This window comes from Saimiri boliviensis, chromosome 7 (assembly GCF_048565385.1).
Source record: "Saimiri boliviensis isolate mSaiBol1 chromosome 7, mSaiBol1.pri, whole genome shotgun sequence".
NCBI classification, from domain to species: Eukaryota; Metazoa; Chordata; class Mammalia; order Primates; family Cebidae; genus Saimiri; species Saimiri boliviensis.
The window spans coordinates 36,097,533-36,123,986 of NC_133455.1; the positions used below are offsets into that span (position 1 = coordinate 36,097,533).

Consider the following 26,454-nt stretch of genomic DNA (forward strand, 5'->3'; position numbering starts at 1 on the left):
GGACAGTCAAGAATCACTAGACAGGATATGAAAGGCAAAAACTAAAACTAATAGAAGGGAACTTGCAGAATAACATACAAGACAAAGATCAGGAGAAAACGCCAATGAAACTGTATTAATATCCTCAGAGAAAGACAATATTGCATCTGTGAAACAAGAAGAGGGTGCTACCAAAATGGGACAATCAGAGAACAAGGAAGACCACTTAAAAATAAAAATATGATCAAAACAACTAAATAATCAATAAAAGATTCAAAATATAAAGTTGAGTCCATCTCCCCAAAAGTAAAACCTAAATTTAAAAACATAGATAATACAGGAGAAAAGATGAGAAAAGTAAATACTTAATCCAATGGGTTCAATATCTGAATAATAGAAATTCCAAAAGGTACTAAGATAATCAGAGGGAGGAAATTATTAAATAAACAAACTTCCATGAACTGGAGACTATTACTTTCCATTTTGAAAGGGCCACCCTAAATATCCAGCACAGCAGAGGGAAGACTCACACTAATGTTCATCATGGAATTTCAGTGCATACAGGACAGAGGGAAGATTCTGAGACCTACCAGAGTCACAAGAAAAGAACTAGGAATCAGAATGGGATCAGACTTCTCAACAGCAATGCAAGATTGCCAGAGACAGTGGAATAATGCCCTCACATCTTCAGGGAAAATAACAGTCAGCCTAGAATTTTATGCCAATAAAACAATAAATTAGGCATTAAAATAAAGACCTTTTGTTAGACATTTAAGGTCTTTTTACCTCCTGGGTAATCTCAGTTAGTTTGCTGCAACCCTGTTAGCATATAAGGGGAATGTAGTCATGATACTGGCCCTTAGCCAAACCTGAATAAAATGTGTTAACTAGTAATTAATGCAGTCCTGTTCTAGGGTGTGAAACACACCAGGGAGCAGCCTGTAACATGTGATCTGCATTTTTTTATAGAAAACATGCATACTGATGATTGGCATCTGGATCTACCAGTGAGGAAAGAGACCCAAGCTTCTAGGATCACCTCCCCCTTCACTTTCACACTGTATTTCAATAGAAGAAAAGGCTGGTCAACAAGCACTTCCTTAATCACCTTCCAATGGATAGCAGGCATAGTATGGGGGAATCTTTCAGGAAGGCACTGTTTTTACTTAAACAAGATCAAACCCCCACCTCACGCCTACCCCACGGATCAAGACCCTTTCACATGTACTTTCTAAAACTGTAAACCCGAGACCCTTTTACATGTAATTTCTAAGGCTGTAAACCCAAGACCCTTTCACGTGTAGTATCTAGAGTTGTAAGCTTATACAAAGGCAGAGCTTCTCTTTGTTAGAGGAGCTTGGCTGTTAGACAACTATGTCGCCTTGCTCCCGGCCGAATAAATCACTCCTTTCTTCCTAGTTCGGTGTCTGAGAGGTCTATTTCTTATGGCTGTTCCTGCTTCATTTTCATTCCCTGACCAGGAAGTGAGTTTCGGTTGGCAGACGGCCCGCAAAGCCTCTCGGGCAGTTTACCTAGCCCTTCGGAGCATCCCTGAGCGGGGGGCTCCCGCCCACTTGGGTGATGCAATTCCTGAGAGCACTCCTGGGTAGGTATTGGCCCAGGGGAAAGCTTCACCAGAGCAGAGCTGGGAAGCCCCTGCCGTGTGGATCCAGCCAGTGGCTGAACACTGAGAAGGAATGGGTACTTGGAATGTCCAGACAACAGAGTCTTGATCTCACAGCAGCCTGCAGCAGGATGGTGGGTACTGTCCTAGATATGCATAGGAGAGACTGGTTTTCTTATCTCTTCTTGGTCAGGCAGCAGCTGCTGCCACATCAACTCAAACTCAGCCTGAAGGTGGGGCACAGCCCAGCTTTAAACTCTCAAAACAGCACCTTGGGCCTGCAATCAGGGAGGGCAGGATCCTTCCCAGCCTTGCAATGTGAGCAAAAAGCTGTGGGAAGTGTGGTCCACTCAGTTCTCAGTTTCACAGCAGCCCACTGGAGGGCAGTGAGTATTATCCTAGATATGCACTGGAGAGCCTAGTTCCTTGTCCCTCCTTGGCCAGCTGGCAGCTGCAGCCACGTCAGCCCAAACTCAGCCCCCACTACAATCTTTATGGCAGCAATGATTCCACCCAAATTAATTTCTCAAGTGCCAAAAGTAAGGGCCAGGTACTGATTCCTTATGGTCTCTCCTCCCTCTTAGCTATGACTTGTATTCCTTGAGCATTCCCAAGTTATAAACATAATTCCAATTTTATTCTGATCCTCAAATGGGCTAGATCCTTCTAGGAATGTTGGACTCTAAAAAGAGCAAGAAGATGAGACAGGATAAAGCTAGAAGTTCTAAGGTACAATCTGGAGACAAATCTGAGCAATCTAATCTTTAGCCGTAGTTACATCTTTTTACAGTCAAACTGTAGTAGTATATCTCTCTGACTTTAATAAACCATGCTTTGCAGCTATTTTTAAAGCCATTGTCTGAGCAGTTTATTAAAATGATAGTCCCTGGCAGCTTAGTTAGTGTTTGTCCCTATAAGATTTTGAAATTGTTCAGAAGATGCTCGTTTGTACAAAGTTCCAATGAATAGCTTGTAATGTGATTCTATTACAGTCTATTAAAGATAATTTTATAATTTTGTCAACTAGGATGAAATAATTTCTACCTTGTATACTCAAGAAGTTAAGGTTTTCAAAGCTGTAAACTTAAATCCAAAGTACTGTGGCACAGAGATTTTAGTCCTCTGAATTACTGAAAAATTTCACACCAAAAACCCCAATGCTGGGATTTCAACTCTGCTGCCACTAGCATCCCTAGTTCCTATGAGTATTTATGCTTCAATGTGGTTAATAAACTAAAGGGACCAAGTGGGTGGATCAAGGGATATTAAACTGCATTGTCATGCAATGATTCTTTTTGTCCGTGGAAACTCCAAAGTTCCAAGTCAGTTATTAATTTTTATTATCATCCTTTCCAGAAGCTAGAAGTGCCTATAGCCAGGACCATCATCTGAGGACTCAATACAGCACCATGCTCAGATATGCAGACTCTGGAGTCAGACCGTTTCAATACTGACTCCTTGCCCACTAACAATCTTCCAACCTGGGTCTCACTTCCTTTTTTGTTAAAGGGGGCTAATGAAAGCACCTGTCTTATAGAGTTGCTGTGAAATGATGTAAGTAAAGTGCTTGGAACATAGTAAGTTCTACCTAAGTCTTCTCTCTCATTATAATCTTGTGGGTTTCATGAGCTTCAGCCAGTTATTCAACATTAAACTCAATGAATGCTAAAATCTTAAAACGATGAGTAGATGAATGCTTAAATACACCAATATTCAAATCATCAAACAAATTCCAGCTTTTTATTCCAAACGATGAGATCTACTGCATCTAGATGAGTGCTTCTTGACTTTTTGACTGAGCATTATGGCAGCAACTACATCTCTTATCATGACCCAATACAGACATACTTCTTGGCAAAGGGGAAAAATATTCTCTAACTAAGAAATGGAAAAACTGTGTTCTTCATATTTTCTTGTGACTTGAGAAAATCATTCAAGTAATTTGCTTAAATCTGATCTTTTTTTAGTTGGTGTCCTGCTTCTAATCTCTGTCTAACACTAGCTCATGGTTCTGTGTTAATTGTCAGACACAATTGTTGATGGATAAAACCTTGTTACTCTAATTATCGGCCATAAATACAGTCTTAGCATTTGCTTCTTAGATGTTGTTTTGTTTTGTTTTTCCAACAGCAGCATACAGACACCTCAAATTATCCTGCCTCAAGCTACCCTTGTAATAACTGATACGGATATGATGTTTCTTTGACCTTGTGAAATAAACTTTATGCTTTCTTCCTCTTTGTTTCAAACTGACTGCTTACATACACATTCTGTTTCCTGACTAAGTATTCCTCCCATTTCCAAACCCTCTCAGAATGGATATAATATTTCATTAGTTCCTTGCCAGCAAGTAAATAAAATTTGACATATGCTGACGATCAACCTAAGAAATTTTGTTTTTAACAATATATATCATAAAATGAAAGTTTCAGAAAACATTTTTATATGCAATGCATTCTAGTGTTTTTGTGTTTCATTTCTTTAAAAAAATGCTATTTATGATCCACTATACTCCCTGACCCATTAGTAATTTTGACCATAATTTGAAACTACTGCACTACATTCCCCTAAAAGAGACTACAGATTCATTATTTTTAAATGTATATGGAATATCTGGCAAGTATTTAACTGGCAAAGAGTGGAAAGGAGAGTGCTTTTAAATATGTGAAATAGCATGAAAAGTATCTGGAGAGTTATATGCTAAAGTTTCGCTTTTGTATTTGGATAGGAAGAGAATTATAATTGACCAAGAGTTAGTAGCAGATTTCCAGCCTAAGGTAGCAGACTGAAAGGGCCAAATTGAGAAATGGTGCTGGAGAACAAAGAGAGGCAGGCCCAGGAGGTTTCATGAATTGACACGGGTCACCTGAGTCAAGGAGTTGCAGAAGCTACCAGAGGCGCAGCTAGAGGGGACAGCACTCAAGAGCTGGGAAGTGCAAGAACAGACCAATGCAGCACACAAAAAGCAAATAAAAATGCTGAACAGGGCAAAACTATGGGCAAAAAAGCCTGAGGCTCTTCTTAGACAAAGCAGCAATCAAAGGAATTCTAAAGTGGAATGTCCCTCTGTGAAAGGCTATATTGACCAACTGCTGCGTTTTTAAAAGCTTGACCCATTTTCAAAGCTATCCTAAAATCCGAACTACTGTTCAATCTCCAATAATTCATGGATTGATACTGAACTGTTCCCAAATACTTGTCCCCTACTTCCTTCTGTCCCCCAATTAGTCCTATTGCAAATGTCCATCCATACATATGGATATAGATATGAATAAAGATATAGATAATGGATATAAAAATAAGGATAACCTACATTAAAATAAATTATATCTATGATACAAATTTGTAAACTGCATTTAGAGGGCAAACTAAGGTTTTCTCTTATTTGCTATGTACTTAAATTTTGCTACTTCAGCACATTTTACTCTTTTCTGCAGAATGTTGGAAGCTAAAGTATCTATGAGGAGATATTGCTAAACATTAAAAGGTGCTTTTAAATAATGATTACCAAGTACATTTCATGTATATTTGAAGTTATTAAACTTTAAAAGCATAACAATTTAAAAATAATTTCACAGCCAGGCACAGTGACTCATGCCTGTAATCCCAGCACTTTGGGAGGCTGACGTGGGCAGAACACAAGGTCAAGAGATCGAGACCATCCTCACCAACATGGTGAAACCCCATCTCTACTAAAAAATACAAAAATTAGCTGCGCATGGTGGTACATGCCTGTAGTCCCAGTTACTTGGGAGGCTGAGGCAGGAGAATTGCTTGAACCTGGGAGACAGAGGTTGCAGTGAGCCGAGATTGCACCACTGCACTCCAGCATGGCGCCTGGCGACAGAGCAAGACTCTGTCTTAAAAAATAATAATAATAATTTCACATAATAATGACAATAATAACCTATTCTTTACTGAGGTTATAGGTTTGTAGTTATCTCCAATTACAGATGAGGGTAACCTTGATGCAGAAAAGTTAACTAATCTACTCAAGATCACAAAACTATTAAGTGGTAGAGATGAGATTCAAACCTAGACAGTTTAGTTCAAGAGTATGTGTTCTTACTCACTATACTAATGTAAGAAAAACAAATAAAAAGCAGACCATTCCCAGTAAAACTGTGCAAAAAAGAAAAGAAAAATCTCAAAAGAAACTGGTTAAAGAAGTCCTAAGACTTCCAAAGTAGCAGCGGCTTGATCAACAGCAACAATGGAAATGAGTAGATGACGTTTTGAATGTGTTGAAATCACATGATTTCCAACCTTAAATTATCTACCCATGAAAATTTATTTTGCAAATAATTGTAAAATAATGACATTTATAGGCAAACAAAAATTGGAAGTGTTTGCCTCCAGAAGATGCTTACCAAAGGAAATTTTAAAGCATGTACTTCAATAGAAAGAAGTAATCCTAGAAGAAATGTCTCAAATGCAAGAGGGAGTAAAAAACAAACCAAATGGTAAATATGTAGAAGATTCATTTTAAAAAATTTCTTATATGAAACAAAATAAACAAATAAATAAAAATAATGATATTATTTTGAGTTAAAAAGGAAAATGTACAGTAATGCCATGTAAGTCATTAGGGGAGTAAAGGTTTACATCAATGTAGATTTTAATAAATTAAGTATGTATGTTGTCCTGAAGGTAACCACTAAAAGCACAGGTAGAGTACACAATTTCAAAACTCATAGTGCAAAAATAAATGATAAAGAAATAAATCCAAAAGTAGATATTAAAGGAGAAAAAAACAAAATCCAGGACAAGCAAAAGCAAGGTAGATTTAAACCAAATATATTAGTGTTTATATGACTGTATTAAATTCCTCTGTTAGAAGCTAATATTGCTAGACAATTTCTTTTTTTTTTTTTTGAGACAGAGTCTCACTCTGTCACCCAGGCTGGAGTGCAGTTGTATGAATTAGGCTCACTGCAACCTCTGCCTCCCAGGTTCTAGTAATTTTCCTGCCTCAGCCTCCTGAGTAGCTGGGATTAGACAATATTTTTAAATATCCAAGATACCTTTTATAAGAAACAAAATTAAAACACAAGTACATGGAAGGGTTGAAAGCAAAAGGCTGAAAAAATATTATCATGAAAATAATAAGCAAAATAAAGCCACTTTCGTATGATAACATCACAGATAAGGCAGGCTTTATGGGAAAATGAACATTATTACAAAAAGGTCATGTAATTTAAAAAGCATAATTAAGAAAAGCATTATTATCAAAATGATAAAATGTTCAATTCACCAAGACAATACAGCAGCTATCAATCTGATTGCACCTAAGAATACAGCCTCAAATTAAGTAAAGCAAAATTTGAGAGAACTATAAGAAAAAACTAAACAATGACAATCATAATGAAAGATTTAAACATACTTCTCTTAGTAATTAATTTTTTAAAAATGCAGACCAAATGGAAAAATCAGCAAGCAAATAGATGATTTGAACAAGATTAGTCAAACTGACCTACTACACATAAATACTTCCTCAACAACTGAAGAGTACATATTCTTTTAAAGAGCAATAGATTACCTACACAATTAACACTTTTCTGGAGGAAAAAAAATATCAAGTTTCAACAAATAGCAATCACACTAAAAATTTTTTATTACCATGAAACAACACAATCTGGTAAAAGGTAACAAAAGATAACTAACTGGAAAGCTCCACATAGTTTGGAATTTGATACACATGTCAGAACAGCCCATGAGCCAAAGGAGAAATCATAACGAAAATTTTACAGAACTATTTTTAACTGAACGATGATGTCAACACTATAATAAAAAACTTGTGGGATGCAGCCAAAACAATGCTTAGAGAGAAATTCATAGCTTCAAAATGCATATATTAGGGGAAAAAAAGCTGAATATTGAGCTAAATCTCTATCACAAGTCAGTAGAAATAACACACACAAAAAAATAGAAAAAGATATACTAACCAAAACTAATTAAAAACTTCAAGAGGAGAATACATAAATAACCAACATAAGAGATGAAAAAAGGGTATATCATTACAGATACATTAGACAGATTTAAAATGTGAGAAAAATTTTTTAATAAAATGGTCAAATTCCTAGAAATAGCAACTTAAAATTGACTCAGAAGAAATAGAAAACCCAAAATGTCTTATTAATAAAAATGATGAAATATTTAAAACTTGGTTTGACACAGGCACAAACTATCAGAGAATATATTGGCCCAGTCAGAACCGATACCACCTCTGAAAAACAGTACAATAGTATTATTGCCTAAAGACTGCATAGAACTATTAAGAATTACATCACTATTCCTCACAAACAATAGATTCAAATAGCTTTACTGACAAGTTCTAACAATCAAGTAAAAAAGGTATTCCAAATTTACACAAACTTCACCAGAAAATAGTAAAACACAATATATTTATCGATTCATTTTCTCATTCTAGCAAAATCAGTGATATGCAAAAAATCTGATAAAAATAATATAAAAGCATAACAAGAAGAAAAATGGCAGATAGGAGGCAGGCCAAATTTGCAGTTCCCACTCAAATGGACAGAGCCGCCTGTGGAGACTCATATCATTAACTTTTGCCCTGATAACTAACACAGGAACATACCAAGAAAGCTGAGAGAATCCACAGACCCTTTGAAGGAAGTAACTTGCTGCTGCAGGCTCCATAAGATAGCCAAAACTGTGAGTGCCCAAAGTGTGAGAGGGGGAATGTCCACCCTCAAACAAACATCCTCACCGGGGAATCTGAGGGTCTGTATCACAGGAGATGGATTTGACCTTACCTGGAGCTGAGACAAATTTAGAGAGCCAAGCAAAATAGAGGGTAGAGGAAGCAGCAGGAAGAGCCCTGTGGGCACTCTCGGTCCCCAGGGAAGACATTTCTGACTTTATCTCACAGTGATCCTTGGGGAGGGCTGCCAGTGGAAATAGGGAAAGACCATAGGGATAAGGAAACTTTCTGCTGAACTTTGCAACAACTTCAACCAATACAAAGTTTCCTGGACAGAATTTGGAGGAGGGGGCAAACAAGAAGTGCAGATACAAGCACAGAAGCCAGGCAGGTGGCGGGGCTCAAAACCTCAAAGCCCTGCTCGCTTTCTCAGTGGGGAGGTTTGTATGGGGCATGTTTTCAGCCCTACTCACTGGCTGCCTAGAAATAAACTCAGTGCTGTTGGGAGGGTACAGTGGGAGTGACTGGCCTTTTGGGCCATGTGGGTAAGGCCTGTCACTGCCGGCTTTCACCTAGTTACATGGCAACCTGTATGATGCAGCAGAAGCAGCCATAATCACCCTAATAATGTAACTCTATCCACCTGAGAACCACACCACCATTCCCCACAGCAGCCATAGCAAGTCCTGCCCAAGGAGAATCTAAGCTTAGACATGCCTACCCCTGCCCCCACCTAATGGTTTTTCTATACCTGCTCTGACAGCCAAAGACAAAAGACATAATCTCTTTGGAGCTCTATGGTCCCACCTGCCACCTGAGAAATCCAAATACTTATCCAGGCAACCTTAGGACAAGCTTGTATCTTACCTATACTACCACAGCTGATGCTCTCTTGAAAGCACCAACTCCTGGCTGGAGGCCAACCAACACAAAACCAGTGGACTAAACAAAAACACAACCAAGGACCTTCATAGAATCCACTTCACTCCTCTACTACCTCACCAGAGCAGGTGCTGGTATTCATGACTGAGAGACCTTAAGATGGATCATTTCACAGGACTCTTTGCAGACACTTCTTTGTACCATCCCAGAGCCCAGTAGCTTCACTGGGTGTCTAGACTCTCCCAAAACATAACAATAACTGCATTTCAGCTCTCAGGAAGCTCCACCCCTAGGGGAATGTGGAGAACATCACATCAAAGGAGCACCTCATGGGACAAAGGAATCTGAACAGCAGCCCCTGAGTCCCAGATCTTCCCTCTGACATAGTCTTCCCAAATGAGAAAAAAACAGGTAAACAATTCTTAGTAATAACACAACAAAACAAGGTTCTTTAGTACCCCCAAAAGATCACACTAGCTCACCAGGAATGTAACCATATCACAAGGAAATTTCTGAATTACCAGAAGAAGAATTCAGAAGGTCAATTATTAATCTACTCAAGGAGGTACCAGAGAAAGGTAAATACCAACTTAAAGAGATGTTTTAAATATTACAGGATATGGATGAAAAAATCTTCAGCGAAATAGATAGCATAAATAAAAAACAATGACAATGTCTGGAAATGAAAGATACACTTAAAGAAATGCAAAATACAATGGAAAGTCTCAACAGTAGAATTGAACAAGTATGAGAAAGAACTTCAGAACTCAAAGACAACTCTTTCAAATTAACCCAATCCAACCAAGACAAAAAGAAGAATTAAAAAATGAGTTTGGGATTATGTTAAATGTCTAAACCTAAGAATAACTGATATTTCAGAGAAAGAAGAGAAATCTAAAAGTTTGAAAAACATATTTGAAGAAAAAGTCAAGGAAAATGTCCCTGGCCTTATTAGTGACCTAGACATCCAAATACAAGAAGCTGAAAGAACACCCTGGAAATTAATTGCAAAGGTTTTATCATTTAAGCACATAGTCATCAGGCTATCTAAATTCAAGATGAAGGAAATAAACTTAAGAGCTGTGATACAAAAGCAACCTATCAGATTAACAGCAGATTTCTCGGCATAAACTCTATCAAGCTAGTAGTGATTGGGGTCCTATCTTTAGCCTCCTTAAACAAAATAATTATCAGCCAAGAATTTTGTACCCAGTGAAACTAAGCTTCATAAATGAAGGAAATATACACTCTTTTTCAGAAAAACAAATGCTGAGAGAATTTGCCACTACGAAGCCAGCACTTCAAGAACTGGTAAAAGGAGCTCTAAATCTTGAAACTAATCCTCAAAATACACCAAAATAGAATCTCCTTAAAGTATAAATCTCACAGGACCTGTAAAACAATAATACAATAGGGGACCAAAAAAAACAAGATATGCAGGCAACAAACAGCACGATGATTAGAATAGTACCTCACATTTCACTGCTAACTAATATAATAATAATATATATAGCCTAAATGCTTCACTTCACTGGAAAGATACAGAATGGCAAAATGGATAAGAATTCACCAACCAAGTATCTGTTGTCTTCAAGAGACTCAGCCAAGACATAAATTTAAGGTAAAAGGGTAAAATAATATTTTGCATCCAAATTGACACAAAAAGCAAGCACGAATAGCTATTTGTATACCATACAAAACAAACTCTAAAGCAAAAATAGTTTAAAAAGACAAAGAGGGACATTGTATAATGATAAAAGGTCTTGTTCAACAGGAAAGTATCACAATCCTAAATACATATGCACCTAACACTGGAGCTCCAAAATTTATAAAACAATTACTAATAGACCTAAGAAATGCGATAGATAGCAACACATTTATAGCTTCAGTACTCCACTGACAGCACTAGACAGGTCATTGAGACAGAAAGTCAACAGAGAAACAATAGATTTAAACTATACCCTGGAACAAATACACTTAACAGATATTTACAGAACATTCTACTTAACAACTGCAGAATATACATTCTATTCATAAGCACATGAAGCATTTTCCAAGATAGACCATCACATAGGCCACAAAACAAGTCTCAATAACTTTAATAAAATCAAATTTATATCATGTACTATTTCAGGCCAGAATGGAATAAAATTGGAAATCAACTCCAAAAGGAACCCTCAGAACCATGCAAAACATGGAAATTAAATAACCTGCTCCTGAATGATCATTAAGTCAACAATGAAATAAAGATGGAAATTAAAAAATTCTTTTGAACTGAAGGATAATAGTGACACAACCTATTAAAATTGGGATACAGCAATAGTTGTGCTAACAGGAAAGTTCATAGCATTAAATGCCTGCATCAAGAAGTCTGATGGAGCACAAAAGTAAAACAAACCACCCAAACTCATCAGAAGAAAAGAATAACAAAGATCAGAACAGAACTAAATAAAGTTGAAAAAAAAAGTACAAAAGGTAAATGAAACAAAAACCTGGTGCTATGAAAAGATAAATAAAATTGATAGACCATCAGTGAAATTAACTAAGAAAAGAGGAGAGAAGATCCAAATAAGCTCAATTAGAAAATAACAGATATTACAACCAATTCCACAGAAATACAAAAGATCATTCAAGGCTACTATGAACACCTGTATGCACACAAACTAGAAAACCTAGAGGAGATGGACAAATTCCTGGAAATATACAGCCCTCCTAGATTAAACCAGGAAGAAACAGAAACTCTGAACAGACCAATAAGCAGTAAGACTGAAATGGTAAATAAAGAGCCGGGCACAGTGGCTCACGCCTGTAATCCCAGCACTTTGGGAGGCTGAGGTGGGCAGATCACTTGAGGTCAGGAGGTCAAGACCAGCCTGGCCAACATGATGAAAGTCTGACTCTACTAAAAATACAAAAAAAAAAAAAAAATTAGCCAGGCTTGGTGATGCATGCCTGTAGTCCCAGCTACTTGGGAGGCTGAGGCAGGAGAATCACCTGAACCCAGGAGGCAGAGGCTGCAGTGAGCCGAGATCATGCCATTGCACTCCAGCCTGGGCGACAGAGCAGGACTCTGTCTAAAAAAAAAGAAAGAAAAAAAAAGAAATGGTAATTTAAAAACTGCCAACAAAAAATCCAGGACCAGATGGATTCACAGCTGAATTCTATCAGATATTCAAAGAACTGGTTGGGTGTGGCAACTCACACCTGTAACCCCAGCACTTTGGGAGGCCAAGGAGGGCAGATCACTTGAGGTCAGGAGTTCAGGACCAGTCTGGACAACATGGCAAAACCCCATCTCTACTAAAAATACAAAAATCAGCTGGGCATAGTCGTACATGCCTGTAATTCCAGCTACTCAGGAGGCTGAGGGACAAGAATCCCTTGAACTTGGGAGGTGGAGCTTGCAGTGAGCGGAGATCATGTCACTGTACTCCAGCCTGGGCAAGAGAATGAGACTCTGCTTCAAAAAGGAAAAAATAAAAAGTCATTCAAAGAAGAATTGGTCCCAATCCTACTAACACTATTCCAAAAGACAGAGAAAGAGGGAGTCCTCCCTAAATCATTCTATGAAGCCAGTATCATGCAAATACCAAAACCAAGAAAGGAGATTAAAAAAAAAGAAAACTACAGACCAATATCCCTGATGAACATATATGTAAAAATCCTCAACAAAATACTAGTGAACCAAATCCAATAGCATATAAAAAAGATAATCCACCGTGGTCAAGTGGATTTCATATCAGGGATGCAGGTATGGTTTAACATACACAAGTCAATAAATATGATATATCACATACTTAGAATTAAAAACAAAAATCACATAATCATCTCAATAATGCAGAAGCATTTGACAAAATCCAGCAACCCTTTATGATTAAAACCCTCAGCAAAATTGGCATAGATGAGGCATACCTTAAGACAATAAAAGCCATCTATGACAAACTCACAGCCAACATTATATTGAATGGAGAAAAGTTGAAAGCATTCCTCCTCAGAACTGGGACAAGACAAGGATGCCCACTTTTACCACTTCTATTCAATATAGTACTGGAAGTCCTAGCCAGAGCAATCAGACAAGACACATAAATAAAGGGCATCCAAATTGGTAAAGAGGAATTCAAATTGTTGTTACTTGCTGATGATATGATCATATCCCTAGAAAACCCTAAAGACTCATCCAAAAAGCTCCCAGAACTGATAAATGAATTTGGTAAAGTTTCTGGATATGAAATTAATGTACACAAATCAGTAGCACTGCTATATACCAATAACAAAGCTAAGAATCAAATCAAGAATTCAACCCCTTTTACAACGGCTGCAAAAAAATTACTTAGGAATATGCCTAACCCAGGAGATAAAAGACCTCTGCAAGGAAAACTACAAAACACTGCTGAACAAAATCATAGATAACAAAAACAACTGGAAACACATCTCATGCTCCTGGAGGCGTAGAATCAATATTGCAAAAAATGATCATACTGCCAAAGGCAATCTACAAATTCAATGCAATTCCTATAAAAATACCATCATCATTCTTCACAGAAGTAGAAAAACAAAATCCTAAAATTTACAAGGAACCAAAAAAGAACTAGCACAGCCAAACCAAGACTAAGCAAAAAGAACAAATCTGGAGGCATCACATTACCCAACTTCAAACTATACTATAAAGCCATAGTCACCAAAACAGCATGGTACTGGCATAAAATTAGGCACATAGACAAATGAAACAGAATAGAGAACCCAGAAACAAAGCCAAATAGTCAACTGATCTTTGACAAAGCAAACAAAAGCATAAAGTGGAGGAAGGACACCTTCTTCAAAAACTGGTGCTGGGATAACTGGCAAGCCACATGTAGAAGAATGAAACTGGATCTTCATCTCACTTTATACAAAAATCAGTCAAGACGGATCAAAGATTTAAATCTAAGACCTGATACCATAAAAATTATAGAAGATAACATCACAAAAACTCTTCTAGACATTGCCTTATTAGGCAGAGACTTCATGACCAAGAACCCAAAAGCAAATGCAACAAAACAACAATAAACAGATGGGACTTAACAAAATTAAAAAGCTTCTGCACAACGAAAGAAAGAATCAGCAGACAACCCACAGAGTGGAAGAAAATCTTCACAAACCATACATCTGACGAAGGACTAATATCCAGAATCTACAAGGAACGCAAACAAACCCACAAGAAAAAACAATCCCATCAAAAAGTGGGCTAAGTACATGAATAGACAATTGTCAAAAAAAGATATACAAATGGACAACAAACATATAAAAAATGCTGAATATCACTAATTATGAGAAAAATGCAAATCAAAACCACAATGCAAATACCACCTTGCTCCTGCAAGAATGACCATAATTTAAAAATCAAAAAATGATAGATGTTGGCGTGAATGTGGTGAAAAGGAAACGCTTTTATACTGCTGATGGGAATGTAAACTAGTGTGGAGATTCCCTAAAGAACTGAAAGTACATCTACCATTTGATCCAGCAATTCTACTACTGGCTATCTACCCAGAGGAAAAAAAAGTCAGTATACAAAAAAAAAAAAAAAAGTGTACACAAATGTTTATAGCAGCACAATTTACAATTGCAAAATATGAAATCAGCCCAAATGCCCATCAATCAGTGAGTGGATAAAGAAAATGTGAAAAAAAAATATATATGTGTATTATATACACACACACACCCACCATGGAATACTTATGAGCCATAAAAAGAAATGAAATAATAGCATTCGCAGCAACCTGGATGGAACTGGAGACTACTATTCTAAATGAAGTAACTCAGGAATGGAAAACCAAGCATCGTATGATCTCACTCATAGGATAGGAGCTAAGCAAGGAGGATGTAAATGTGTAAGAACGATACAGTGAACTTTGGGAGCTATGGGAGAAAGAGTGAGAGTGCGGTGAGGCAGGGTACAGTGTACACTGCTAGGGTGATAGGTGCACCAAAACCACAGAAATCACCACTAAAGAACTTATCCATGTAACCAAATACCACCTGTACCCCAAAAACCTTTTGAAATTAAAAATAATAAAATGTTTTAAAGAATAGTATAAAAATAGCCTAATATTACTTTTGAAAACAGAGGCAAAAATCTAATACAAATAATAGCAAACTGAATCCAGCAAAATAAAATATCATGACCAATTTGAGTTTATCTCAGAAACACAAGGTTAATCTAACATTATAAAATCAACTAATTATTAAAAATAAAAATTATAAAATCATCTTAATTGATACAGTAAAATATTCATGGTAAATATTCTGAGTAAAATCATGGTAAAAAAAATTATTATTTAACATGATAAAGAATAACTACCAAAAAAAGTTAAACATCATATATAAAGGTGACACACTGAAAATTTTCCCTATGGGATCAGGAAAAAGAACAATGATCAGCTGAATCAGACATTCCCAGGATTTCTTAGTTATTTTCAAATTTATTATACTATACAATGTAGATTCTGTATTGCAACCTGTTCTCATCTACATATGATAAGAGAATATCCTGTATTCTTCAAGTTAATGGCCTATTTAAACTTTATATCTAAATAGAAGATAGAGTTCTATAATTATATTACATACCATAGGTTCTGTCTCCTTGGGAGGTCTATCCAGGGGAGGAATGTACCATTGAAAGCAAAGTTCTTTGTTTGAAGCTTGCGTTACCATTTCTATTGGCATTATGTCCGTACAAGATGAGCTTGAAACAGGCTTAAAGGATAAAATGGATTGTATAGAACTATCACGATACAACTAGGGAACAAACAAAAACATCAGTTTAATTACTGGTAATAAATTTGTTACATATACAAAACAAATTATTTTGCTATATTGAAAAACTTTGGAATTGTCTCAGCTTGTTTTATGGACGTAAATCTTAACACTATCCCTGGCTTACTACAGAGCAGGTTCTCCTACAGTAAAAATACGCTGGTCAGCACTGTGGCTCACACCTGTAATCCCAGCACTTTGGGAGGCTGAGGTGGATGGATCACATGGTCAGGAGTTCAAGACCATCCTGGCCAACATGGCAAAACCCCATCTCTACTAAAAAAATACAAAAATTAAGCAGGCATGGTGGTGTGCACCTGTAATCCCAGCTACTCGAGAGGCTGAGGAGAGTTGCTTGAACCCGGGTGGTAGAAACTTATTATCTATTTTTCCAATAGTATTTTTTTTACAATGCCACATGGAAAATAAGACACATTTTGCTCCAAAGGCTAAAATCCATTGCTCTAAAACCCACTGGCTCTGAAAAGTTAAAATTCTCCTCTCCTTAAATGAATGTGGCTGATTTGTAAGTTTGGTTCTTGGTGAGTATGCACCCAGCTTCTTCTATACAATTTGGTCACTCAATGAGGAAACTTCAAAGAGATAGAAATGTACAGAATGTAATTGGCAATTTGGTAAATTTCTTAATTAGTTGTTTAAGGTAGTTGAAAAAGCAAAGCATGGTTGCTACTGATCAATAAAACAGCAGCCTAGCCATAGAGATAATAATAGTAAAAACAATATTTCAAGTCTAAAAAGGACCTTCTTCAATGAAGTGCAAACTACTTTCAAAATTAACTTCTTGTTATTTCCAAGATTATGGCATGGCAGCTGGAAAGCAGTCCCTCTACTTCAGTCTTTTTGATATCTAAGGCCTGTAAAAGTTTGATGACCAAGGTGTATTTGTCAGTGGCTAGAAAGAAATGCCTGGTGTTTCTATAAGGCTTTGTCCCTCCCATTATTTCTGAGCCTATTCAAGATATAATATGACTGTAAATGTTAAGTCTTCAAAATACAATAAAAAGGAAAATAAAAACACTGACCTTTCAAGTTGTCTACTGATAAAAGATGTTTTGACTGAAAGGTAATATTAAATGTGAAAAGTTTTCTAAATGTCTAAAGACAATCATCCTTGCTTCTAAAAGCATGACCAAAATACACAATAAGCAAGACTAGCAGGGATCAACAATAATTTGTAAGTGCTTAAGAGTAATTTTATGTCAAACAGTTCATCACACACACAAAAATTAATAATTGATTCTAAAATAATTTCTTAAATTTCTTCATATCTGAGTGGTTTTTCAGAGGTTTTAACAATGATTTTAGCAAATAATTCCTATTCAATAACTAGATAAGTATTGAAAAGTAAAAATATCTTTTATTTCAATATGTGCATTTTAGCACAGTAGTCTAATAATGATAAATTATAAACATGTCAATATCAAAATAGGTATTAATTTTCCATTACCTTTCAAATACTATAATACGTGGTTGCTAAGAGGATTCATTACATATGCTAATTGATGAATTATACACTGAGTACTTTTATTCTATTTTCTTCATTCTTTGAAAGAAATAAAACAACAGGCCTACCAGGAGAACCATGGTTTGCCACAGTCCTATAAACAATAAAGCAGCTCACACTAGTCAGACACTTAACCTTACACTGATGGTCACAGGCACACAGTCCTAGTATGAATAATTCAGCATTATGCACAATTTTAATCTTATTCTTCCGGAGGAATTTTTAATGCAACTGGTTTCCACCTTTGTTTTTCCACAACAAAGCTCCAATAGACTTGACAACATGCAGAATCACACAACTGAGGAGCACAAATGTTCTGGAAAGGCATCTACTTCTTTGTGGGGGAAAGTAGGTTTAAGTTTCGAATTATGGAATGAGTTTGAAATAGCCTCCTGAGTGATTAAAGGTTCAAAAAATGTTATTATAAAAATCAGCCAAGCTTGGAGTTTGTATATATTAAAACCATCTAAAAGACTTTATGCTCGTTAGCTGTCTACCCCAGTGAAACGAACACATGATGAGGTGGCTTGCACCTGTCAGGCAAGAGAGGGTGATCTCCAGAGCTGATTATTCTGGGGAGTGTTACACTAATTACATCAAAAAAGAACAAATAGGGTGAAACAACTCTTTGATAACACTGCTGCCTTTAGAAAAGTCACATGCATTTACAACGTACTCAAGCTTGAACGTTTGGAGTATAATCTTTAGGAAATGGGTAATGATTGACTGCCCTTAATACTAACATGTTCAAGCAAAGCTCCTTTTAGAACAGTGTTTAAGAAATCACACGTATTTGTTTCCTAACTCTTATATAACATTCGCAAGAAAAGATCAATCGAAAGTATTGTTCTCAGTCTTGCTGTCCTCTGCTCCCTACCCCAAAACACTTGAGGTATCTGTGACACCTGACAGTAATCCTCAAAGATACTCTCAGTTCCCAGGATGGGTGAATCCGAATCTGACGTTAGATGGCAATGATTTCATTCTACTCCCACTGTGCCCTTCCATGTACAGAGCCAGACATTAACACGCCCTTCCTGGCCTGTTCACCTCCTCACTCACTCCTTTCCATGGGGAATTGTTACTTGATTGGTGAATTTGGGGAAAAGAATTTTGGGCCTGCATACTTCTGCTCTTTCTTCCTGGGAGTAAAATGTTTGCAGGAAGTGAACACTCTCTGCTCCTCATGGAACAGATTTTAAGGAGCCTGTCCCCACGTGAGGAGCCTGAAATGAACTAGTAATATGAAGCCAGATTGGTAAATCAGTCTACTTTGGTATTCATTGCTAGGAAGATCATTTCACCAATAAACATAAACCACATCCTATAATATCAACTTCATGACTCATAAAGATGAGTATTTTTTAATCCCAATCTGTTTGACTCTTTTCTCTTATTCCTGAATGATTCAGTCTGGGCACAGAATGGGGCTGCTGAGCATTGGGAATGCCACGATATCTTAGTATCTGGGAAGAGAGAAGTGGTTTGAAAAACCTTCCAATGTGCTTTCAATACACTGCATGGAGGGCCACTGCATAGCCCCAACTGAGAATTATCTAACTGGATTCTTAAAACGATCCTAATAGGTCTTTCTACTACTTTAAAAACTTATAATTTATTAACAGTCATCTGACTCTCTCGAGAAGAAATGGAATGTTCAAAAGAGTGATTTTTTTAAAAGTACAATTATCTACCCAAAACAAAAGGTTGCTATATTCTACTAGGATAAGATGAGTGAGGGTCACCATTCTGAAACAAGCCACATTTTCAGTTCTCTGGGAACTTCTCTGGGAGAGGTGGCAACAGCAATATGAATACATCTTATATGGGAAAATCTACAGCTATAAAAATTGAAGAGTTCAATGGTAAAGTCTAAAGTAGAGATAATTCAAAATAAATTAGTGATTTTTTTTCTAGTTTTGAAAGGATTCTGTACAACTTACTCATTTCAGAAATATGCGTTGGAAGCTTACAATATGCTATGTCCATTTGAGTGTTCTACAAGAGTCTCAAATTCTGTATCTACAAAGAAGAAAAATGTGCTCATCCTCCTGCCTCCCCTGTCTGTGCTAATGATGTCACCATGCATCAGTGATCACAGACAGACGTCCCAAATGGTACAAGAGGCTCTAGTCATTTCCTCTTCACTTTCCATCTCCAAAGAGTCATGAAACTGTTTTTGTTGTTCTTGTTGTTCTCAATTTTACTTAAGCAAGTATCTTTTATAGCCATCTTTTCCTTTCCATTCTTGTGGTCATAAGCTTCATGACTTATCATCTCTCTCTTAAATAATTCACTTTTCATCTATACTTTGCCAATCAACCCTACTGAGAGTACTGAAAGTAAAACTAAGACATATTAATTTTCACATTATTTCTGCTAGTATTAATCCTGCCATTTTCTCTTAAAAAGCATCTCTGAAATAAAGTAACTTTCTTTTTGAGACAAAGTCTCACTCTGGCCCAGCTGGAGTGCAGATCTCGGCTCACTGCAACCTCCACCTCCCGAGTTCAAGTGATTCTCCTGCCTCAGCCTCCTGAGTAGCTAGGATTACAGGCGCCTGCCACAACACATGGCTAATTTTGGTATTTTTAGTACAGACAGGGTTTTACCATGTTGGCCAGGCTGATCTCAAACTCCTGACCTCAGGTGATCCACACACCTCAGCCTCCCAAAGTGCCAGAATTACAGGCATAAGCCACCGAGCCTGGCCTAAAGTAACTTTCTTCTGTTTTAACCTTATCACTGTTTCTCTATTACCACCCCGAGACTATGTATACAGGGACTATGCTTTATCCATCATTTCTTTCCACTAAGAGTGTCTCTGGCACACAGTAGGTATTCAACATAAGTTAACTGAATACCAAATTTCAAATACATATTCTTATTTTAAAATAAAATCCTTTATTTTTTCAGTATCTTTCAACACATTCATTTAGAAAGTTTATCCAAACTACTATTATTCAAGACTTCAGTAGCTTTAATTTTTAAAAATCTCCGTTTGTATTTCTCTTTTTATGTCTCTACAATCAGTACCTTAAAAAATTTCCATATTACATATCTTGGGAAAATGTATCCAATTTAATAACACTTTTCCAAATAAAAAGTCTTCACACACTTAATTTTTTAAAAAGTGTTACCTCTATCATTTATTCATATGATTGCAAAAAGTACCCACAGTGAATAATTTTTATTACACATTTAAAACCAAAGTATAGAAATTGAGCACAGATTTAGAAACTCTCAGTGCAGTTTTCTTATACGGTGATGATACTGATATTTATGTAACTTCTTGGCAAAAATGGCTGCTTGAGAAAGATGCTGTTTTGTACAGGAATATAGACACTTCTGAGACATTTTAAAAGACTGGTGAGAACAAGGCTGAACCTCTGAAATGTGAACTGTCCTAAAATCCCAGGATGTTTGGTGTCCTGTCCACATGGTAACATGGGAATGACCCTTCCCCAGAACCCGAGGGAACTAGAAATCTTTGTGCCAGCATGAAAGTTAATGTGCTTCCTTCTGAAATATGAGGCTGATACTAAGAAGTTTTATGTAAATAGATGATGTTTAAAAACGTTACCTTGGCTGATGATTCACGTAAGTCTTTTTCTGAAAGAGGAGGATTTTCCAGACAAAGAAGTTCTTTTGGAAATTCATCAATAGAAGAAGAAGAATACAGGTGTAAGAATTTTTTAAGGAAAAAATGCACTTCTTTCTGGCGCAAAATCAACTCAGAGTTGTAAAGGGATGTGAGCAGTGTATCATCTGGCAAAGAAATTCCAGAAACTGGTGTTGCAGATGCTTAAGAAAGAAAAATACCTTAGTTTAGGTTCATGTCAGAAATCAAGATGATCTCAGTATTGTTGGCATTTGCTCGCTAACCATTATCTTTACATATTCCCACCCCCGCTAGAGGCTGCCAATTACCTTTCTCTGTTTCTAGAACTTATACACTAATAGAATTGTTTCTTGCCACGGAAGAGAAAATATCAGGCCAGTCGCAGCAGCTCATGCCGGAATCCCAGCACTTTGGGAGGCTAAGATGGTTGGATCACCTGAGGTCAGGAGTTTGAGACCAGACTAGCCAAAATAGCAAAACCCTGTCTCTACTAAAAATATAAAAAATAGCTGGGTGTGGTGGTGCGTGCCTGTAATCCCAGCTACTCAGGAGCCTGAGGCAGGAGAATCACTTGAACTTGGGAAGCAGCTGTTGCAGTGAGCCAAGATCACACCACTGTACACCAGCCTGAGTGACAAAGCAACTCTCTCTCAAAATTTAAAAAAAAAGAAAAAGAAAATTTCAGAGGCACATGAGGATAATGCTTAGTTTTAGGTATTAACAATGGTGCCATAGTTCCATGTACCTATTTTCTTTTGGGTTCCCCCGAAATAGATCCTGAAGAATTTGTAGATAGTTTATTTGAAAAGTAATTTCAAGAAGTGCAAGTGAGGAAATGGGCAAAGTGTGACAGAGAAAAGAAAAAAGCCAGTAAGGGTGAGTAAATGAGTGGGCTACACAGCCTTGGGCAGTGAGGTCTCAGTTCCAATGGGGACTTTCTGACAAACCCTGAGAAGCTGGCATGCTTATTTAGGAGCTCCCTACCTCAACAGCTGAAAATTACTCCTGGGTCTGTGGAAACCCTGCCTGCAGGCTTGTCAAACCTCAGCAGCTTCAAAGAAAGCTCAGGGCAGAAAAGCAGTAAGACTTGGCACTGTGGTGGGAAGTGCCAGCAGGTGAATTCAGAGGTGAGCAGAGTGGCTGGGGGGCAAGGGATCACCAGGGCCGGCTGCACTGACTTGTCCATGTCCTTTCCCTCTGAACCTCCCTTGCTCTAGCCCCCATCACCATGAACCTTTTTGCCCTGATACCTTTCTGAGGGCTTGTTAGCTCCTGGTAACTGTGCTTAGCAACCCTATGACTCAGCCTATTTGTGCTGCTGGTTTCCCCATCACTGTGCCCCGGCATGGGTCAAACTGTCTTTTCTGACTGTTTGCACTGATGGGCAACACTGGATATCACCAACATCATGAGCACAGATAAAACATAACAATGTCAAACAATCACAAGAAGGACCGATGTGAAGCAGAACTTATTAGTTGTCCCGGATATTCTTTAGATAGCACCAGTGATTTAAAAAAAAAAAATCTCCATGGAATTAATATCCCATCTGAAGTCATGCATCTCTTCCCTTTGACATACCAGCTACTGGACATTTTCTCTAAAGCCAAAATGTCATCGTGTTCATTTTATAAACTGTCACTTAGGAATCACTAGTTCTTAACTGCTTTGAGCCATGAACTACTTTGGCAGTCGTCTTGGAAAGCCTCTGGATGCCTCCTTATAATAATGTTTTTAAATATCTGAAATAATATATATAGAATTTCTACAGAAACCAATTACACTGAAATACTATTCCATCCAAGGATGCATGTATCCCAGGTTAAGAACCCATGAAATTTTCATCTTCTGATGACAGTCACTCAGAAAGATGTCAAAAGTATCTCCATAATTCTCAACAAGAAATATGACTTAAACAGGAATTAGAAATATGTTCTCTCATAACACATCAAAAACCTACCTAACAGTTTGCTGAGATTATTAATCCTCTGAAGGTGAATATAGTAGCGTAGTAGAAGGATCCATGTAATATCTACTTTGGTCTGAGTCTTTTTTCTACCATCTGTGCTGTCACACACATCATCATTTTGGTTCAAAAATGTACAGGAAGTCTGGAAGATGACTTGGTAGTTATCTGAAAGTGAAAAAAATTTTTTGTAATACAATGTTATGTTTTCCTTGAAAAACAGTCATGAACAGAAAAAAAGCACAGTTCATAAAGGAAAGGCTGACACATGATACTATGTTCAATTTAAAAGTCTTTGTATCACACAGACACCAAACACCAAGAGACCAACCACAGACTGAGAAAAGATATTTAAAATATATTTATGAATTTTCTTTCTCTAATATGTGTAAACACCCTGCACCAATCAGCAAACAAATGTCAAGCAACATAATTTCAACAGGCAATTCATAGGAAAAGTAGGCAAAGAATATCAATATGCAATTCACAGAAAAGTAAACCAAAATGACCAAAACTTTTAGCATCACTAAAAATTATAAAAATGCAAATTAAAATGAAATACCATTTCACATCCCTTAGGAACTGATAGACACCAAAATCTGAAAATAATAAATATTGGTAATAATGTGAAAAAATTGGAATGTTCACACGTTACTTGAGAGAATAACTATTTAGAAAGGTATTTGGCAAGATATAAGAAAACTGAAAACACAGATACCCCTATATGTGTACCAAGAGTTTTGCACAGTGTCTTTTGCAACATTAAAAAAAGGAAATGTTAAAATATAAACAGGAATCAAATCATTTGAAGCCATTTAAAGTGAATGAATTAGATCTATAAGGGACAAAATGGAGTGTGGAGTCTCACTATATTTATAGTCTTATGATATTCAAATCCCAGAGGTACACTCACTAGTGTGTGACCTTGAATCTCTCTGTGCCTTGGGCCTCTCTGGGCTTTTGATTTTCTGACTTTTACTTTTCTTTAAAATGGGCAATATAAGGGTGATGATAGATAGATCCTGAAAACATACAGAGTTAACAAACAGGTTCCAGGTGATAGGTAGTATGATACCATTTATGTAAGTTTAAAAACAATATTATTTGTATCATTTATGTATATATATACACACACATATATAATATTTAATTAGAATAGTAGTTGTCTCTGGGAAGCAAAAAAAAGGAAGATAAATAGAATCTTCTTGGTTAATGGTCCATGCAGGTTTTCTAGAAATAACATGAATCCCCACGTACTCGCCACCCGCCTTGGAATACAAATTCCCAGTACTTTGGAAGTATCTTATAAGCCCCTCTCTAATCCCATTTTACTCTTGCTGCCTGAGCTCATGTCCCAGAAATAATCACTATTCAAAATTTTGTGTTGCTAATCCCACTATCTGTCCTTGAATCTTTAAACATAGACATTACATAACATGTAATAAATAAAATACTGTTAACTTTACCTTTTTAGAACTTTTTGGGAAGAGAATCATATTGCATGCATTTATCTATGATTTTCTTTTTCCTTTAAATGCCATTCTTTGAAAATTCAGCCAAGCTAATGCAGGTAGTTGTTATTCACTGATATTTTTTGTTGTTATATAGTATTTCAGTATACTGAAATTTTATATATTTATAAACCTATAATGTATATATCTATTCTACCATTGATGGACATGTGATTTCTTTCTAATTTTGTTTTGTTTTATTTTGTTTTTTACTGTTATGAACAAGGCTGCTATAAATATTTGAGTACATATTGTCTGATGTATACATGCACTAACTTCCTGGATGTGGAATTACTAGGCTGTTCTTTTTTGGGTGTCTTCTAACCAATCTTACCTTTTGTTTTTTCATATAAATTTTGGCATCAGATTGTCAAATTCCACAAAATAAAACCTATTACTGAAACTACATTAAATCTATCAATCATTTGTAGAATACTTGGCATTTATCAATACCAAGCCTTCTTAAATATAAACACGGTATGTTTCCTTATCTCTTTCAATGAAATTTCATAATTTGTTTCACAACTTTGGTTAGATTAATCCCTAGAGGTCTTCTATATTTTTGTAGCTACTGAAATAACATCTTTTTGAAATACATTTCCTGTTAAAAATGTATGGAAATAAAATCTTACATCCAACAACCTTGCTAAATATTTTTATAGCCTATACTTCTCAGGAAGTGTCTATGTGAATAATCTGTAGTGAATGACGATGGCTTTTTTCTTCTTTCCTGTTCTTTGTACTTCTTATTTCTTCTTATATTATTGTGCAGGGTAGGACTTCCAGAACAATCATGAATCAAAGTAACAATAGCATTTTCTTACTCTTGATTTTAAAGGGAATAGTTTTGATTATAAATACAGTAGGCATGTTTTCCCACTTGTAACTTTTTCAAATTACTATTTTTTTTAATTCCCAGTTTCAGAATCATAAATGGCTGCTGAATTTTATTGAATTTTTCTGTACCTATTTGAGATGATTATTATTTTTCTCTTTTAATCTGTTAAAGTAGTGACTCTGTTGAACAGATTTTCTGATGTTGAATTACATTTGCATTTCTGGAAATAATCCAATTTGACATGAGGTATCTTTTAATATGCTGCTGATTTTGATCAAACATTTACATAATCAAAAATAAAATTCCCTCTCCCAGAGACAAGCATTTTTAAACATTTGTACTTTAGTTCTTCTAGTAGTTCATTCCAGCTCTTAAAATAATTTCCTTATAGCATTTTCCTAAATTATCAGTTTTAGAAAATAGGTCTGGTGACTTTTTCTGTGACAGATGAAATATTAGCTCATAAAACCATTCCTCTTCACTTCAAAACGTTTATAGTGGTATCACCATCTTCAGTTCCCCTATTTATATATATCAACAATGTTCTAAAAGTGCTTTCTGGTCCCACCAAATACAGGTAATATCTCCTGATGTCGTCCTTTGTATTCTAATAATACCTGCACCCCTTTACTGGCTTCTCCTTGCCAGGTTTTCTGTTTCCAAAGTTGGTAACATTCACATTCTGTTCTATACCCATAATAAACCCTTCACTGTTTTGTCAATAAATTGAAAATCAATAAATACTTACATTATGATGGCATAGGAATTGTTTGCTTCAATATGACCAAATTACTTTCACTAAGGGTCACTGTCAAAACTTGTGACCCACAAAAGATAAAGTTCTCAGCACAAAGGTCAAGGACTGTTCTTACTCACACCAGTCTCTTAATCATGCAATATTCTAATTCACTTCATATTTGGACCATGAATTCTTAAAGATTACTTTCCCCTGGAATTTCTGAATGTCTTTTCTTCTTTGTTGAGAGAAGTAATATTTGCACTCTTCACCATGTTCCTAATATCATCTAGCTGTTTCATCATTCTA

At 36.4% G+C, this 26,454-nt stretch overlaps 1 protein-coding gene across 4 annotated transcripts in view; it reads right to left on the bottom strand.

The window, feature by feature from the left end:
- Nucleotides 1–26,454, bottom strand: part of CFAP54 (cilia and flagella associated protein 54) — a 318,455-nt gene that overhangs the window by 53,581 nt on the left and 238,420 nt on the right. For all 4 annotated transcript variants that reach the window (XM_010340325.3, XM_074402388.1, XM_074402387.1 and 1 more), the window contains 3 exons: nucleotides 23,055–23,228; nucleotides 21,056–21,276; nucleotides 15,759–15,929 (listed from right to left, as the gene is read on the bottom strand). In XM_010340325.3, coding sequence (XP_010338627.2) covers nucleotides 15,759–15,929; nucleotides 21,056–21,276; nucleotides 23,055–23,228 — 566 coding nt within the window. The remainder of the gene's footprint in view (nucleotides 1–15,758; nucleotides 15,930–21,055; nucleotides 21,277–23,054; nucleotides 23,229–26,454) is intronic.